This window comes from Aulonocara sp. 'chitande type north' Nkhata Bay, linkage group LG8, assembly GCF_057382095.1.
Source record: "Aulonocara sp. 'chitande type north' Nkhata Bay isolate Kocher_YH1m ecotype deep benthic linkage group LG8, A_spYH_male_GT1.1, whole genome shotgun sequence".
Classification (NCBI taxonomy): Eukaryota; Metazoa; Chordata; class Actinopteri; order Cichliformes; family Cichlidae; genus Aulonocara; species Aulonocara sp. 'chitande type north' Nkhata Bay.
The window spans coordinates 23,982,471-23,999,839 of record NC_141351.1 but is presented as its reverse complement, the minus strand read 5'-3'; the positions used below and the strand labels follow the sequence as shown (position 1 = coordinate 23,999,839).

The following is a 17,369-nucleotide window of genomic DNA, read 5'->3' as shown; positions in this document are numbered from 1 at the left end:
CACAACAATCCACAGAATCTAGAAAAGCACAAGCACAGTGAGCTGTGATGACACACCTGTCAGTGAACTGCAGTTTTTATGCTTCCTAGTTGGCATGAAATTTCATACACATAGTTTGCAGCCCTCGTGCAAAACATCTGGTGATTGTATTGCATGACGGTGGAGAATAAAACACATCAAACCCCTTGCATATTGCTTTAGAAAACAAGTACTGCATGTAGTTCAGGATAATAATCAAATAGACTGGACTTCCTTCAGGGATTTTGTCTCAGACTGACTATAAGTTTGAACCGTGTCAGGCATTTTCGACTGGTTCATCAGATGTGGTAGATTAGAGACTGGGAAGAGATGACAAAAGGGCCACCCCCCCCACACACACACACACACACAATGTGATTTAAAGTCTGATAACTTACAAGGTTTTTGTGTTTGTGGGTCACACACAGGTCTGTGTTATGTTACTATATTGGAGCCAAAGCCGTGTCGTGTCCTGCTAATGTTGTATTTTAAACCCAACACTGGAAAATGCCAGTGCTGTTTTTCTCTTTCAGTTTCCATCCGGCCACACATAACCAGCACGTATTGACCCACCAGCTTCATTCATCAGGCTTGATTTATCAGATGCACATCCAGCATTGATCTACTGACCCATTTTCCAGATTGACATGCCTGACAGCAGCTCTCCATCTTTTAGCATTTAGTGGGATTCGGCCTCTACTTCTGGATGAATAAAAAGCCTGACTTAAATTTTTGAGAAGTTCAAATTCAGACAGTGGTGTGAATTTGTTTGTTGGTGACATGACAGGGACATTCCTGAGCAGACTGAGTCAGTGTCACTGACACCATGCTGAGGTTGTGATGCCCGAGTTGCTCAGGATACCAGATAAGATACGAGGAGCTGTGTGTCATGCTTGAGCGGGATTCTCCTGTCGACTAGCCTAGTTTCACAACTCTGTGGGTTATAGTCGGTGCCGCTCGTGTGTCTGTGTTTGTTGTTTGGGACACCACCCAGTTGTGAAAATGGGAGGAATGTGGTGACAATCTTTTATCTTTACTTCTCAGCAACTTTTATAATCTGATATCAGTTATCATAAACAAAAGCAAATGTCTGGTTGACAGTATCTGACTCATCTGTCAAACAGCTGACATCAGGAGTATAGAACCAGCAGCATCCTGACTTGCACTTTATCAGAGGGGAGGATCAGCACACACTCTTCAAAACACAATGTGAACTAAAATCCCGCTCTGAGACGTAGGCTATATGTGATTAAACTGTAGTGTAACATGACAGCATACAGCTGATAATTACAAAGACCTGTGACTCTCAGAGTAACTCACTGCCAGACTTATAACGGCCTGCAGCAGAGTCTTTAATTATTGAAGATGTCGTCAAAGGGGCTTGAGAGGACCCCGTGCCTGTGACCATGTTGGTTCCTGGAAGATCTCCATATTCACACATTCACATGACTGTTTTTCAACACAGAATGTATCTGTAAATAATTCAGAGCACAGAGAGATCAATGAGAATATAGGTTACTGTGGCAGCATGGTCTGATGCTGTTTAAAAATGAAAAATAACGCACAGTAGGCCTTCTTTCACAAGCCTCTTTAAGAAAGAGCTACAAGGTAGCATGGTAGAATTATATATATGGGTATTAGAGCCATTGTAGATAAAAAATAAATAAATAAATTACAGACCAGAGGATGAGGGTAATCGACTGTGTAAACAACAAAATAGAAGAGCAATGCAGATATCTGCTGTTTAGTGTTGAGTAACACCGCTAAAATGCTAGAATTTGGATGGTTTGTACTACACAATAATGCTGTTCTTCTTTTAAATATGTCATTAAAAAGCCCACACACAGTGGAGAAGTTCAGTTTAGTGACTCCAGCTAGCGGCGGTGAAGCGTAGTACACACTGACCACTTACAAAAGCCTGTGATAAACGGGTGCATTTAAAGTCTCCACATTCTCAGACAAGAAACGCCTCAGTTACTCCAACATCCAACCAGAAGAGCAGTCTGACCACACCTTGCATGTATGTGAGCCATTAGCACAATGATCAATATTAATCGTAAATAGCATTTCTTAAAAAATGTCAAATTGTCCTTTTGTCCTCAATAGAACATGTACCTCACTATTTTATTTTTTATTTATTCATTTTTTGTGGTAATTGCTGTTGCATCATAATAGGCTAAGTATATGAACTGTAACTTGCTTGTGTTGAGCAACATTTACCTAGTTTGTACTTGTAGTTGTTGTAGTTGTACACTAAGAATGCTGAAGTTATTTACTTTGCAGTCTTATTGTAGATTTCAGTGGTGCAGCAGCTCCGACACACCTTTAGGACACACCTTTGTTCAAAATACAAATTAGCATTTGACTACCAAAATGAGTGATTTCACATGGACCTGAGTGTAATCAAACTGTAAATGTGGAACATTTATATGATTCTAATGATCGCAGTGTACGCATATGAATGTCTATGTGTACTGTCTGCTCTGCAATGGGGTAAATCCCAGTTATTTTGATTTTCCTATGTTTTATTTTCATTTATCGTTCCCCTGTGGATATCATGTTACACCCTTCATTTGTGTTTGTTTCACATGTCACATTCAACATAAGTGCTCGTACATAAGTGAATCATCAACAGCGTTTGTATCTCTGACTTTCTTTGACTTACCTCTACATAAAAAGTGAACAATGTGAAAAAGTTCTGCAGGTTATTGCTTCCAATCGACAGATTTGACTTTTTAACATTTATTTCATGTGTTTCTGCTGCCAGAACACGATGAATCTTCCTCCAGACAAGGTCAAGATCCTCAGCCAGTACGACAGTGAGAAGAAGTGGGACCTGATCTGTGACCAGGTAGACTTTCAATATTCTGTTCAGGACTTATTTACTTTTTTTTTTTTATTCTAATAAACTGTAACTGAGTTTTTCTGTTGCAGTGGGTTGAGCTGCAAAGAACAAAAAAGGCCTGCAAGGAGAAGTCTATAAGGCTTAAGAAAATACAAATGTTTTGGAGACAACAGAAAAAAGGAGAAATAAAGATGTTCCTAAAAACATGCATTTCTTATTATTTTATAGTCATAACAGTGAAAGACAAAGATTTTAAAATCCTACAGACCCTCCTACTACTCTACCTGCACACTGGGGTTTATACTCAGCAGGCAGTGATACAGCACAAATTACCACAGCAATGTAAACACTGACAATGAGGTAAATGTAAAGTTACCTCGCTAAGCAAGAGATTCTGCTTTGTAGTAAAGTACATGTTAATAGGCTTGGAGTGTAAACAAACATGAGAAGCCATTAAAGGTAGATAAAAGAAGAAACGTTAAAGGACGGTTTTAATCAATTAATCGAATTGAACTTCTTGTAAGATGGCTGAATGCCAAAGTTAAGAAACCAACACAGACTTACGTATACACTAACACAAGGAAGCTCATCAATATTGTACACCACCATAGCAACTACAAGAGAGTCCATAACAACCTGTGTGTTGATGCGAGAGCGATAGATAAACCCGTTGCTGTCATACAGCTTCTCAAGTAAACAGTTTGGCACATTTCAGAAAGTGTCAGTTTTTCGGTTTAACTAAAGGCCGTGAACAGTGAAAAGTGTGTGTGTGAGAACGTAGCCGCTGCATGGCAGTCGAATCATTTCAACCATTTGCATAACTGAGGCGGTGTAATCAGCCTGTTCCTGTGAGACCCCGGCTGAGCTCTGCCCTGCCTTCCCCATCGCTGCAGCGCTGCAATCAAACATAATTAGAGGTCTGAATGTTTCTTTCCTCCATCTTTAGGAGCGCTTTCAAGTGAAGAATCCACCATCTGCTTACTTGGAGAAGCTGAAGAGCTTTGTGGATCACGGAGGAGTCAGTCGAAAGGTATATCGGAGCAAACTCAAATCAAACATTTTAATTTCAAGCTTCTGTTTGTTTTCGAAAAGTAAACATGAACTTCTTGAAAAAGCCTCATTGATTTTAGACCTTTTGATAAAATTCTTGAGCTTTTTGAGGCAGGAAATAGAACGGCACCACAAATATTCTACTGTAAGAAATATTTGTGGGTTGAAGTTGGCCCTGTCTGTTCAGGCAGAGTTACTTTGTGTGCTGTGATTACTGTTCTGTACTTATTAAAAATATTTAGGACACCCCTGTTCCTGACTGCAAATATATCCAGCATTCCTTTATCATGTTATGTAAAGCCAACACCTGGATAAGCCAAGGTTCATAGACTGTAGAGCCTTGGCTATATGTTTGGAAAAACTGAAATGTTTCTATTTAATTCTTTAAAAATAATAAAAGAAAACCTCCAAACTCCTCTGGTTAGTCAGTAGCTATGCAGTGACACACCTCCAGCTAAGCCTTCTGGCAATATGCAGTCTTTTTTCATCACCTGTAATCTAAAAGTATTTCAAATATTGGTATTTCAGCTGTTTTATCCAACAAACTAAGTGCAAACTAAATCCAGTCCAGTCCATGCAACTAAAAGACCACCTGATAGCTCCGTAGCTCGCAGAACCACCTTTAACTTTAGTAATGTTGTTTTTTTGTTTGTTTGTTTTGAATTATCAGTTTCTCGAACCTGAAAAAGCAGGTTCTTTAGGTGGATTACTTTAAATGGATGAAGAGCAGAGAGGGACATAATGATCAATTACTTAATATATTATAATGAGTATAATAAGATATCTTTAAGTATTTTTTTGACCTCATTCTCACCTTGTATATGCTTTATCAGTTTAGGAGACGGGTCCAGGAATCCACACAGGTCCTGAGAGAGCTGGAGATTTCCCTGAGGACCAATCACATCGGGTGAGTCTCTCCCATGTGGGTACAATATGATTGTACCATTGATAGAGATAAGAAGCTGATTATAGCACACAAAATTACACCGAAGCAATGAATTCAAATAAAAATGTGAATTCTTCAACCACCTGTAACACATTTAATGAAATATAGTGAGTATTAGCAAAATTACAACTTTTAACTCATGTTTTTAAAACACTTCTTTACTAACTTTTCCTGCCATGCTCTGCCTCTGAGTTACATTTGTTTTGTGTTGTCCTGCTGTAGCTGGGCTCAGGAGTTCTTAAATGAGGAGAACCAGGGTTTGGACGTTCTTGTGGATTATCTGTCTGTCGCCCACAGCGCTGTCACGTAGGTATCAGCTTACAAGATATCTCAGAGCAGTCGCTGCTGAACTGTCTCAGCCACACAGTCACTCACTAGTCCAAGAAGGTCACAAAATTTAATTAACATTGCTTTTTATGGTGATACTCACAGGTATGAGGTGGAGACTGTGGACAACGGCACGCTGCCCACAGACAAAGGCAAAACTACTGACAAACCAGGGGAAGATCTGAAAAGAAGTGCCAGCAACTCACCCACACACAGCGCCTTGAAGGGTGGCAAGGCCTTCACAGTCAGGTACAGTGTGACAAACACCAAAAGCACAGTGATAAATTTATGGGCTACTTTAATTTATTTCATTGTTATTACATTAAAATGACTTACTGATGTTATTGATACTCCGAAAAGTGAGAAAAGTAACATTTTAAACTGACTTAAGTGTTTATCCAAAAACAAGTTTTCTAAAAATAGACACATGGCCGAGGGTATATCGACAGCACGCCCATGATCCACATCTCACTGCAAAACTTGTTAAGGATTTCTTAAAGCTGGCTGCAGGGACCTATTTCCATTCAGCTGATGTAGTCGTAGGAGCTCATTCTCAACCCTGGAGACTCAATTAGTACCACTTTAAAAAGCTGCCGATGTGGCTAATTTACACGTAAAGTGTCCTTTGGAGTGTGTGCTGTGATGCGCTGTTTTAATGCATAAGTGAGAGTGATTGGTCACTCCTAACAGGTCATTTGGGAATGAGCAGGGTCACATGCTTTTAAACTCAAATCATGATCTCCTCCTAGCCTTCACCTTCAGCAGCTGCAGACGTGTCCTTCTTATCTTTCTGATGGGAAGTGGCTGCATTCCTCTCATAGCGAGTACGCCTCCTTACGTAGGTGTTTGGGGTCCTTTTGTTCAGACGGGGTGTGCTTAGGTGTGAATGTGAAACATGTCGCTAAGTGACGCAAAATACAATTATGAGAGCATGCTCTCAGTGGTTTTGTTTTCATCTGGTGAATGATGGCTGGCATGAGTATTATTTGAAGTATTTACTGCAGAAGTTTTTGAGCTTCTTAAAACAGAGTCTGCAGTTTCTGACGATGGACTTTATTTATTTATTTATTTATTTCTAAATTAATTCATTAAGAATTAGTTGGCACATTCTTCTAAAAAAGTGGGTAAATGGGTAATAATTATTGGCTTTATTTTCAGTGCTATTCTAGGTCTTATTAAAGCGGCTCTTCAGTTAAGCCTCAGTTAAACCTGGCTGATTTACCTCTCTAAAACAGAAAAGCCTTGAGGAACTCGCGTGTTGTGAGCCAGAAAGATGATGTTCATCTCTGCATCATGTGTCTGCGTGCCATCATGAATTACCAGGTATCTAAAACCACTTACACACTATGTATTATTGTTATTTATTAATTGATCCTTAGAGTTTAACTTTTATTTCCCATCAGTCATTCTCTAAAGATAGCAAAAAATGTCAGAATAGGTAATGTAATTTTTTCATGTTGATATTCACTTATTATACACTTGTCCTTTGCTGTTTTAAATTCATATTAAGAAACAAATGCCATATGTAAGGTCAGAGTTCAGTTCAATTTTAAAGTATTGTTTCATTTCAGCAGTTCATATTGTTTTCTGGTCCACACAAGAGCCACTTAATCTGGTCATGTTTCATTTCATTCTTTAATCTTATTTGGCAAACTGTTGGCAGATTTTTGTGTTTTTTTACTTAGTCGGGGTTTAACCAAGTGATGAAGCATCCCTCCTGCGTGAACGAGATCACGCTCAGCCTGAACGACAGAAACCCGAGGTAAACACCACGCACAGCCTGAACATGAAACTACAGTGGCTTGCAAAAGTATTCGGCCACCTTGAACTTTTCCACATTTTGTCACATTACAGCCACAAACATGAGTCAATTTTATTGGAATTCCACATCAAAGACCAACACAAAGTGGTGCACACGTGAGAAGTGGAACGGAAATCAGGCATGATTCCAAACATTTTTTACAAATAAATAACTGCAAAGTGGGGTGTGCGTAATTATTCAGCCCCTGAGTCAATACTTTATTGAACCACCTTTTGCTGCAATTCCAGCTGCCAGTCTTTTAGGGTCTGTCTCTACCAGCTTCGCACATCTACAGACTGAAATCTTTGCCCATTCTTCTTTGCAAAACAGCTCCAGCTCAGTCAGATTAGATGGGCAGCGTTTGTGAACAGCAGTTTTCAGATCTTGCCACAGATTCTGGATTGGATTTAGACACCAGACAGGTCAGAGATAAAGTTATTGAGAAATTTAAAGCAGGCTTAGGCTACAAAAAGATTTCCCAAGCCTTGAACATCCCACGGAGCACTGTTCAAGCCATCATTCAGAAATGGAAGGAGTATGGCACAACTGTAAACCTACCAAGACAAGGCCGTCCACCTAAACTCACAGGCCGAACAAGGAGAGCGCTGATCAGAAATGCAGCCAAGAGGCCCATGGTGACTCTGGACGAGCTGCAGAGATCTACAGCTCAGGTGGGGGAATCTGTCCATAGGACAACTATTAGTCGTGCACTGCACAAAGTTGGCCTTTATGGAAGAGTGGCAAGAAGAAAGCCGTTGTTAACAGAAAACCATAAGAAGTCCCGTTTGCAGTTTGCCACAAGCCATGTGGGGGACACAGCAAACATTTGGAAGAAGGTGCTCTGGTCAGATGAGACCAAAATGCAAAACGCTATGTGTAACTAACACTGCACATCACTCTGAACACACCATCCCCACTGTCAAATATGGTGGTGGCAGCATCATGCTCTGGGGGGCTTCTCTTCAGCAGGGACAGGGAAGCTGGTCAGAGTTGATGGGAAGATGGATGGAGCCAAATACAGGGCAATCTTGGAAGAAAACCTCTTGGAGTCTGCAAAAGACTTGAGACTGGGGCGGAGGTTCACCTTCCAGCAGGACAACCACCCTAAACATAAAGCCAGGGCAACAATGGAACGGTTTAAAACAAAACATATCCATGTGTTAGAATGGCCCAGTCAAAGTCCAGATCTAAATCCAGTCGAGAATCTGTGGCAAGATCTGAAAACTGCTGTTCACAAACGCTGTGCATCTAATCTGACTGAGCTGGAGCTGTTTTGCAAAGAAGAATGGGCAAAGATTTCAGTCTGTAGATGTGCGAAGCTGGTAGAGACAGACCCTAAAAGACTGGCAGCTGGAATTGCAGCAAAAGGTGGTTCAATAAAGTATTGACTCAGGGGGCTGAATAATTACGCACACCCCACTTTGCAGTTATTTATTTGTAAAAAATGTTTGGAATCATGTATGATTTCCGTTCCACTTCTCACGTGTGCACCACTTTGTGTTGGTCTTTCACGTGGAATTCCAATAAAATAGATTCATGTTTGTAGCTGTAATGTGACAAAATGTGGAAAAGTTCAAGGTGGCCAAATACTTTTGCAAGCCACTGTATACTAAACTATAAGCTGAAAAGTGTACAAGAACTATGGATGTGATTATCTGCGAGGTGTTAGTGTTCAGGACGGACTTTAAATGTCCCGCGTCTTTATTAGACATGGGACTAATAAAGGTATCTTATCTTATCTTAAAGTAGTTGCTGGGCAGTGCATAAACGTCAATCGTCTTTTCAGGACTAAAGCTCTGGTGCTGGAGCTGCTGGCGGCCGTGTGTTTGGTGAGAGGAGGTCATGACATCATCCTCGCCGCCTTTGACAACTTCAAAGAGGTCAGTAGAGTCATTGCAGTGTCTGACAGTCATCACATGTATTTTTGAGGTGTGTCATTGGTAGCTGCCGCTTTAGGAGATTCCTGCTCTCTGTGTGAACATTAATTAACTGAATTAATTTGAGCTTCTGATTGATTTAATCAACATTGGTGAACAAGAAGATGACCAGAAATAAGCTGAGACAGCTTCTAGTAGTAATGATGTGTTTTGTTATTTAATTTTTGAAGTTTTGGCCCTCCATACTAAAACATGCACGTTAGATTTAAGCTGGGTGCTCGCTGTAAAGGGGATTTCTCCACCAGTATCTCATTTAGAGCACGAAAAGTTTAGGATTTTTAAGACTCATATGGATATTTAGTGATTTTAAAATGACTATTTTTTTATTCACATTCATTATATGTAGTTTTTATGAGTTCTTACCAAAATAATATGAACATATAACTTAAAATATAATGGAAAATATCAGTTAATCCGCTGATCTGGCTGAAATTTAAAGTTTAGGTCCATCCATCCATCCATCTTCATCCGCTTATCCGAGGTCGGGTCGCGGGGGTAGCAGCCTAAGCAAAGAGGTCCAGACCTCCCTCTCCCCAGCCACCTCCTCCAGCTTGTCCGGGGGAATACCAAGGCGTTCCCAGGCCAGCCGAGAGATATAATCTCTCCAGCGTGTCCTGGGTCTGCCCCGGGGCCTCCTCCCGGTGGGACATGCCTGGAACACCTCGCCCAGGAGGCGCCCAGGGGGCATCCTTGCCAGATGCCCGAACCACCTCAGCTGGCTCCTTTCGATGTGGAGCAGCAGCTGCTCTACTCTAAGCCCCTCCCGGATGGCCGAACTTCTCACCCTATCTCTAAGGGAGAGGCCAGCCACCCTTCGGAGGAAGCTCATTTCCGCCGCTTGTATCCGCGATCTCGTTCTTTCGGTCACTACCCACAGCTCGTGGCCATAGGTGAGGGTAGGGACGTAGATCGACCGGTAAATTGAGAGCTTCGCTTTTACACTCAGCTCCCTCTTCACCACGACTGACCGGTGCAGCGTCCGCATTACTGCAGCCGCAGCCCCAATCCGTCTGTCGATCTCCAGCTCCCTTCTCCCATCACTCGCGAACAAGACCCCGAGATACTTGAACTCCTCCACTTGGGGCAGGAACTCATCCCCGACCCGGAGTGGGCACTCCACCCTTTTCCGGCTGAGAACCATGGCCTCAGATTTGGAGGTGCTGATCCTCATTCCCGCTGCGTTACACTCGGCTGCGAACCGCTCCAGTGCGAGCTGGAGGCCCTCACCCGATGAAGCCAACAGAACCACATCATCCGCAAAAATCAGAGATGAGATTCTGAGGCCACCAAAGCGAAAGCCCTCCGCCACTTGGCTGCGCCTAGAAATCCTGTCCATAAAAATTATGAACAGAACCGGAGACAAAGGGCAGCCCTGGCGGAGCCCATCACCCACCGGGAACGAGTCCGACTTATTGCCGGCAATGCGAACCAAGCTCTTGCAACGGTTGTATAGGGATTGAATGGCCCGTAGCAATGGGCCAGACACCCCATACTCGCGCAACACCTCCCACAGGACGCCCCGAGGGACACGGTCGAATGCCTTCTCCAGGTCCACAAAACACATGTAGACTGGTTGGGCAAACTCCCATGCACCCTCAAGTATCCTCGAGAGGACAAAGAGCTGGTCCAGTGTTCCGCGACCAGGACGAAAACCGCATTGTTCCTCCTGTATCCGAGGTTCGACTAGCGGACGAACCCTCCTCTCCAGCACCCTGGCATAGACTTTCCCGGGGAGGCTGAGGAGTGTGATCCCCCTGTAGTTGGAACACACCCTCCGGTCCCCCTTCTTGAAGATGGGGACCACCACCCCGGTCTGCCAGTCCACAGGTACTGCCCCTGATCTCCACGCAACATTGCAGAGACGTGTCAACCAAGACAGCCCTACAACGTCCAGAGCCTTCAGGAACTCGGGGCGGACCTCATCGACACCAGGGGCTCTGCCACCAAGGAGTTGTTTAACTGCCTCAGTGACCTCGCCCCCGGAAATTGGTGGGTCACACCCCTCATCCCCAGACTCTGCTTCCTCCCCGGAAGACGTGTCAGTGGGATTAAGGAGGTCCTCGAAGTATTCCTTCCCCCGCCCGACAATTTTCTCAGTCGACGTCAACAGCGCTCCGCCAGCACTATACACAGTGCAGGTAGAGCACCGCTTTCCCCTCCTGAGACGCCTGACGGTTTGCCAGAATCTCTTCGAGGCAGTCCGAAAGTCTTAAAGTTTAGGTCATTTAGTAAATAATTTGTGCTGCAAAAATCTGCTTTGTTTTCCAATTTTCTGAACCACATATTCATTTCAGAGGTCTAGGGCTTACCTTGTTATTAGGATACATCCTGGATGGACTGCTTATCCATCACAGGTCTAACATAACTATAGCCAATTTAGAATCACAGATTATCCTAAAAGCAGGTCTTTGGACTGATTAGAATCCCAGAGAAACCCCACACAGGAACAAGGAGATCGTGCAAAGCCAACCATGGTTTTAGACCTTCTTTCTGTGTTCAGCAGTGATGACTCATCTCACATTCACACTTAAGGGATCAGAAGCTTAACATAGATCTATGGCACAGCACTCACATACCAGCAGGTTATGGGGGAACCCCAGGTCGAGCTGCCCGCCGTCAGCTGCTCCGTCCAGCTGTTCCTCTGCCAAACAACACTGACCGAAGAGGTATAAATATGTGAAACACTTGCTGAGTGGCCTCTCACCTCTCCTTGACCTTCTTCTGTCTTTGATTGAGAAAGCAGCACCTGTTGCTTCCTGTGGCTGTGGAGACAGAAGCTTAAACCTGAACCAGGAGAAAACATTCAGGAAGTCAAAAGCTGCTCTGCAACAAGCAGACACCCATTAAGTATTTCTTTCAGTTGCTTACAATGAGCTAAACTGACCCCTCGTATTAAATTGCTTCTTTGGTCACTGTTATGTTAATTTAAATATTCAAATTTAAGCACATCTCACATTTGAGCTCATTTTAAATAATGGATTTACCCTGGAGGAGTACAAAACACAGAACAATTTTATTTCAATTTATACTTAAAGAGGATCTTTTCTCTATTTCTCGCTCTGCATTTTTTATTAAAGGATCTGATTACGGTAGCTTTGCATCATTCACAGTTTAAAATAATCCCTATTTCTCTTGTACTGAGTTTGATTGATCTTCTGCTTCTGAGGCCATGTTGTTCGGGGCTTTTTGCACTTGGTTACGTCTCCCAAGGCAAATTAGTCCTGGGTGAAGGGGCAAATGAAGAGTCATTCGGATGATGACATGAAAAACAAAAAATCCAGGATCCAGTTTACCCTGCCTGGCATAGAGTAACCGGGGCACCACCCTGGAGCCAGGAGCAGGCGAGGGGGAGTGCCTACTGGCAAGGCCTCACCCATGGGGCCTGCAGGGCACAGCTTGAAGAGGAGACATGGGTCTGTCCTCCTGTGAATGCATGGATGAATGAATGGATGCCATTCGGAGATCTTTAGATGCTCTGAAATCTCACCTACCACGCAATATCCTTGGGAATTGGTTGGTTGGCCAGTCGTCAAGTTGTTAAGACAGAAAATAAGACCCCTGTCATCTCTACAGCAGCTCTGTGTGTTCAGGTCAATGCCATTCTTTCATGTTTTGGTGTTTGCGGAGTTTCTTTAAAAAGACTTCTATATACATGTTAAAAAAAATGAAGTGATGAATTAAACACCCGTCCGTTTGTAAACCCTCTGGCTGCATCAGCTTTAACCCGTTTGATTAATGTGGCATTGATTATCAGAGCTGTGACTCGAGTGTCACCGTGAGCGGAGCTTGTCGTCGGTGCCGCAGCAGTGTCGGCATGTGTGTGTGGGCGAGAGCTGGAAGAAGATGGGGAGAGCGATAGAGGCGGCCGGGCGCGGGGCCAGGAGCTGGCTCATGTGTCCCTCAGCAGCAGAACATGGGCTTTGTTTAGGGTTGTGCTGGCTGTTCGATTGGCCTGGTGCATTATTCAGTGGACATGAGTGGGCAAGAAAGGGGCAGGTAGATTACCACACAGCAACGGATGAGACAGGGAACTTGCTGACATGCCAGCAGTTAGGAAAACACAGTCATAAAGAAGCCACGTTTTCTCTGCCAGGAAATCATGCGGCACACAAACACCGGGGATTGTTTACACCTGCAGAGCGAGCTGCAATCATCCTGTGCTGCTTTTATTACAACCATTATTTCTGTTTGTCCCTGAAATGAGCTGAATTTCTCCACAAACAGCCGACAGAGCCTCCTCTCTCTCAACGCTGCGCTGTTTGATTAGACCGCATGTTTGCTGAAATCCTGATGCATCGTTACGGCTGCAACAATGTTTCTGTGTGAGCACACTGCCCCCATGTGTGCACACACGGGGAAGGCAGCAAGCTCCAAATCTCCACGGACGTCACCTAGATTTATAAACCTGCAATGGGCACAATAAAAAGAATAAGAGGGTTGAATACTCAGCTGCTGTTTGATCTGATCTTTATTATTATTATTATTATTGTTTTCAGGTTTGTGGGGAGAAAAACCGATTCGAGAAGCTCATTGAGTATTTCCACAATGAAGAAAGCAACATCGACTTCATGGTAAAGCAGCAATTGCATTCAAATACATGCATGCAAAACACTTTTCAGGTTCACTATGTAATGACAACATATGAACATTTATTTGTAAAGTAGAAAACATCAACATAAAAAAGAAAAGTGCACGGATAACAAAAGAACAGGAAATAAAAACATGACATAGAACCAGAAAAAGAGTGTGATTAAATTGGAAGACGACAGGATTTAAATATCAGGTAAATCTATAATGTGAGAGCAAGACTGTGCAGGGCTTCAAAGTAATACGTGTGTTATTCTGAACCTGCTCTATAAGCTGTCCTTCTAAAGTTTTCATGCAATGAGATTCAGCTGATCTATAAAAATACGTCACATTTGTCTTTTTGGCAAATGTTCAGTTTTTTGTCTAACAAGCAAAAGATCCCAGATTTATTCCCAGCAGGAGACACAGATCCCTTTGGGGCGGTGTCAGAAAGAGCATCTGGCATAAAAACTGCCAAATCCAACATGTGGAGCTGCCAGATGTTGAGTCCCCTTAAGCAATTGACAGAGGTAGACAATTCCTGTCATCAGGAATAACGTTTATTCTGTGATCTACCTGGTCAGTCTCCGGCCTCTTAATGAGTGTCGATGTTATCCTCAGGTTGAATAAGGTCAGCTCTAAACTGACATTACTACATCCCTCCAGGTTGATGCTCTGTCAGCGTCATTTCAAAATGAACATTTTCTTTGAATTTGGTGTGCAAATCATGAAAAAAGGCCCTAAATTAAACCTGCTTTTACTCTGCAGTAATAATATGATTTTTTTAAAGAAATGCATAATCATCAGGGATGTGAAATTCCCTTGAAAAATGTTTGTGTTTGTAACATCTGTGATTTAACAATCTCTCCTCGTGTCTGTACAGCTGCAGCAGATTGTTGTAAATCATTTGTTGATTGATTGATTAACTGTAGACCTGAGATGGGGCTTCAGTTGGAGTTGACTGGTGGTGTTTTTCTAATACTGGTAACTGCCAGAAAAAAAAGAATAAATCTATTATTTATGTGCACAATTTGCTCTGGGACACAAAAAGTCCTCCTTTGTGTGAGAATTTACAAAAACAAGCTAAAATAATAAAGAATAGGGGTAATTAGTTTTTATAATTGAAAGCTTTCAGGCTGAGCCTTTTGTAAAATGACAGCTTTTCTTTTAATTAGACAGATTGTGTGCAATTATATATAATATGCAGAGTGCTGTGAAGAAGGCTTGTGTATTCCTAAAAGTTTGTTCTCCACTTTCTTTTACACAAGATCAGAGCTGTAAGTAGAACAGCTGAGGACGGTAATCCAAAGTCTGCCACGAATTCAGAATTTAATTTAATGATGTCGTAAATTTGCAGGAGAGGCGTTTATTTAAGGTTACTTTAGGAGACGGGAGGAACAAAACTCCTCGACTAATCAACGAATCGATCAGGAAACAAAAAAGAAAAATGCAAACTGCAGCTTCCCGGAGCCCAAGATAACAATCTAATAACTAAAGTTAATGAGTTTGTAGTAACAAAAAGAAACGCAACACAATTTCACCCCTGAGAAGTGATTATTGCTGCAGTTGTTTATTGGGAAAAAAAAGAACAATTAGCGAGTTTAGTTTTAACGGTTTTCAGTGTTTCCTCAGTCAGCTGCAGGAGCGGCTGCCAGCTGTCTGGAGCTGCGTTTTAGTCCGCTTGAAATCTGCAGAACTTTTAATTGGCCTCTTTAAACTTAACAAACTCAAAGTGGGAAACTCTGGACAATTACCAACAACTTCACTGAGAAGCAGATGGTCTGAGGTCACAAAATATGCCTTCCACCAAAGTGAACATTACTGAGCCTGTGTGAAACATTTTATGTCAGCGGTACTTGTTCACACGTCGTGTTCTGAAGCTCATGTCTAATATTGTGCAGCAGCTGCTCGTGTCAGCAGTTTGGCCTCCTCGCTTTCATTAGCTCTACTGACGTTCTGCTCTCTGTAAGCAGACTTTCTTTACGTCGCGCGGGTAAACTTTTAAACTTGTAGCCCCTGTCCTGGTGATGGTCCTGGTGATGGTGTCGGACACTGGTCTGAGTAGGTGACGCTGCTTCCTGTTGCACAAATGAATTCTTTTTGCCACCAGGTTGCCTGTATGCAGTTCATCAACATTGTGGTCCACTCAGTGGAAAACATGAACTTCAGAGTCCACCTCCAGTACGAGTTCACGCAGCATGGCCTGGATGAATACCTGGAGGCAAGTGTAAACTTGTTTGCCAAATTAACAGCTTTAAACTTATCTTAGACTCAGAGTCACAGCTTTCAGTTAAACTGAGTTGATTATTTTTTACTCTGGTGTTTTCTCTTTGTAGAAATTAAAGTTCACAGAGAGCGACAGGCTGCTGGTGCAGATTCAGGCCTACCTGGACAACGTGTTCGATGTTGGCGCTTTGCTGGAGGACGCTGAGACCAAGAACGCATTGCTAGAACACATGGAGGAACTGCAGGAACACAACGCGCAGGTCTGGATGTAAATGCATTAAATACAAACTAACCTTAAAGACAGTCTGTATCATATCAGCATGATTTCTATCAGTCTGGCCAGGACAGGTTTGCAAATAAACCTGTGAGTGTGGATGAGCACGCTCACAGGTGCAATGGTCACATGGACCTGCTACATGCAGTGTCGTTGTCAGAGCTGATATTTATTCACCTTTCAAAAAACACTACAGAATGACAGGAAATACATCAAGCTGAAATAAACCTGAATATTTTCCAACTTTATTGCTTTAAAGCAAAACTGTAATTGTTTCTTTTATTAAATGCAGCTAGCTTATTAGTTAATCCAAGTCTAAGTCTAATTGAGACATTTCCTCCATTTTTGTGTTTAAGAAATTAAATAATTTCACGGCTGCCACATTGTATCACACAAATGAAGCAGCAGCTGAATCTGTTGAATGATGCAGTTAACAGGAAGCTGATAGACTCATGGCTCTAAAGCTAACTACCTTAGCCTAGCTTATTCACATTAGCTTCCTTCTCTAGTAAAATACTTTTTTTTTTTTTTTTTTAATTAAGCTACCGAAGAAAAAAAATCATACTATGTGTTAAACTCTCCAGCAGCAACATGCGGTTGCTATTTAGATTATCTATACAGAAAAATGTTTGGGTGAAATTTCATGACTTTGTCTGGTAAATGAAAACTTTAAACATTACTGTGATATTAATCATGTAGGAATTCAAAATTACACAAGCAGTACATACATGAGAGAAAATGTAATACATTATAAGTCCACTTTAGTGTTAGTTTTCTTCTATGTTTGCTGCTCTCTGTGTAAAAATACATTTACCCATTACCCATGACCACTCTGGTGTCACAGCTCACCAGCAGACTTCAGGAGACCGAGACTGAGGCGATGGAGAAAGCCTCCGAGCTTGAGAAGAAGCTCATTCAGACCACCAAAGAAGTGGAGCTCCTGAAGGTAGAGAACAGCAAGTTCATGCTTACATGTTTTTCATACAGAAACACAGACTGTGCCAAGCAGTCAGATGGTAGCAGAAACATCAGAGCCAACATATCAAACATGAATCCACATCGTGTCACCTGACAGATAAAGGTTCCTAGAATAAGGTAAATGGGCGAATGTGGCTTAGTAACAGAAAAAAAGGCCTTAAATAGAGACATAATAATCCATTTCATGTTTCTGTGCTTTTATCTGTGTCTTCTCTTAAACACCAGAAGAGAAATAGTTCACAAGTAATCACTTTTTAAAGAGTACAGTACATTTATGGTTTTTACTCCAAACATTAACAAAAAGAAAATATTTGAACTCCTTTGTTTTTAAATTGTGCGGAAGATAAAGTCAAATAAAAAGTGCAGTTTTGCTAAATTTAATAATAGTCTGAAATAACTGA

General features: G+C 42.2%; 1 protein-coding gene across 4 annotated transcripts in view; it reads left to right on the top strand.

Annotated features, from left to right (window-relative positions):
• Window positions 1-17,369, top strand: part of fmnl1b (formin-like 1b) — a 39,001-nt gene that overhangs the window by 9,558 nt on the left and 12,074 nt on the right. For all 4 annotated transcript variants that reach the window (XR_015130791.1, XM_086304442.1, XM_086304443.1 and 1 more), the window contains exons 2-13: window positions 2,786-2,869; window positions 3,810-3,893; window positions 4,747-4,820; window positions 5,082-5,165; window positions 5,292-5,435; window positions 6,422-6,509; window positions 6,872-6,948; window positions 8,774-8,867; window positions 13,421-13,495; window positions 15,601-15,711; window positions 15,827-15,976; window positions 16,835-16,936. Coding sequence is in view for 3 of the 4 variants with exons in the window: in XM_086304442.1 (XP_086160568.1) it covers window positions 2,786-2,869; window positions 3,810-3,893; window positions 4,747-4,820; window positions 5,082-5,165; window positions 5,292-5,435; window positions 6,422-6,509; window positions 6,872-6,948; window positions 8,774-8,867; window positions 13,421-13,495; window positions 15,601-15,711; window positions 15,827-15,976; window positions 16,835-16,936 (1,167 nt within the window). In the remaining variant the exon portion in view is untranslated. The remainder of the gene's footprint in view (window positions 1-2,785; window positions 2,870-3,809; window positions 3,894-4,746; window positions 4,821-5,081; window positions 5,166-5,291; window positions 5,436-6,421; window positions 6,510-6,871; window positions 6,949-8,773; window positions 8,868-13,420; window positions 13,496-15,600; window positions 15,712-15,826; window positions 15,977-16,834; window positions 16,937-17,369) is intronic.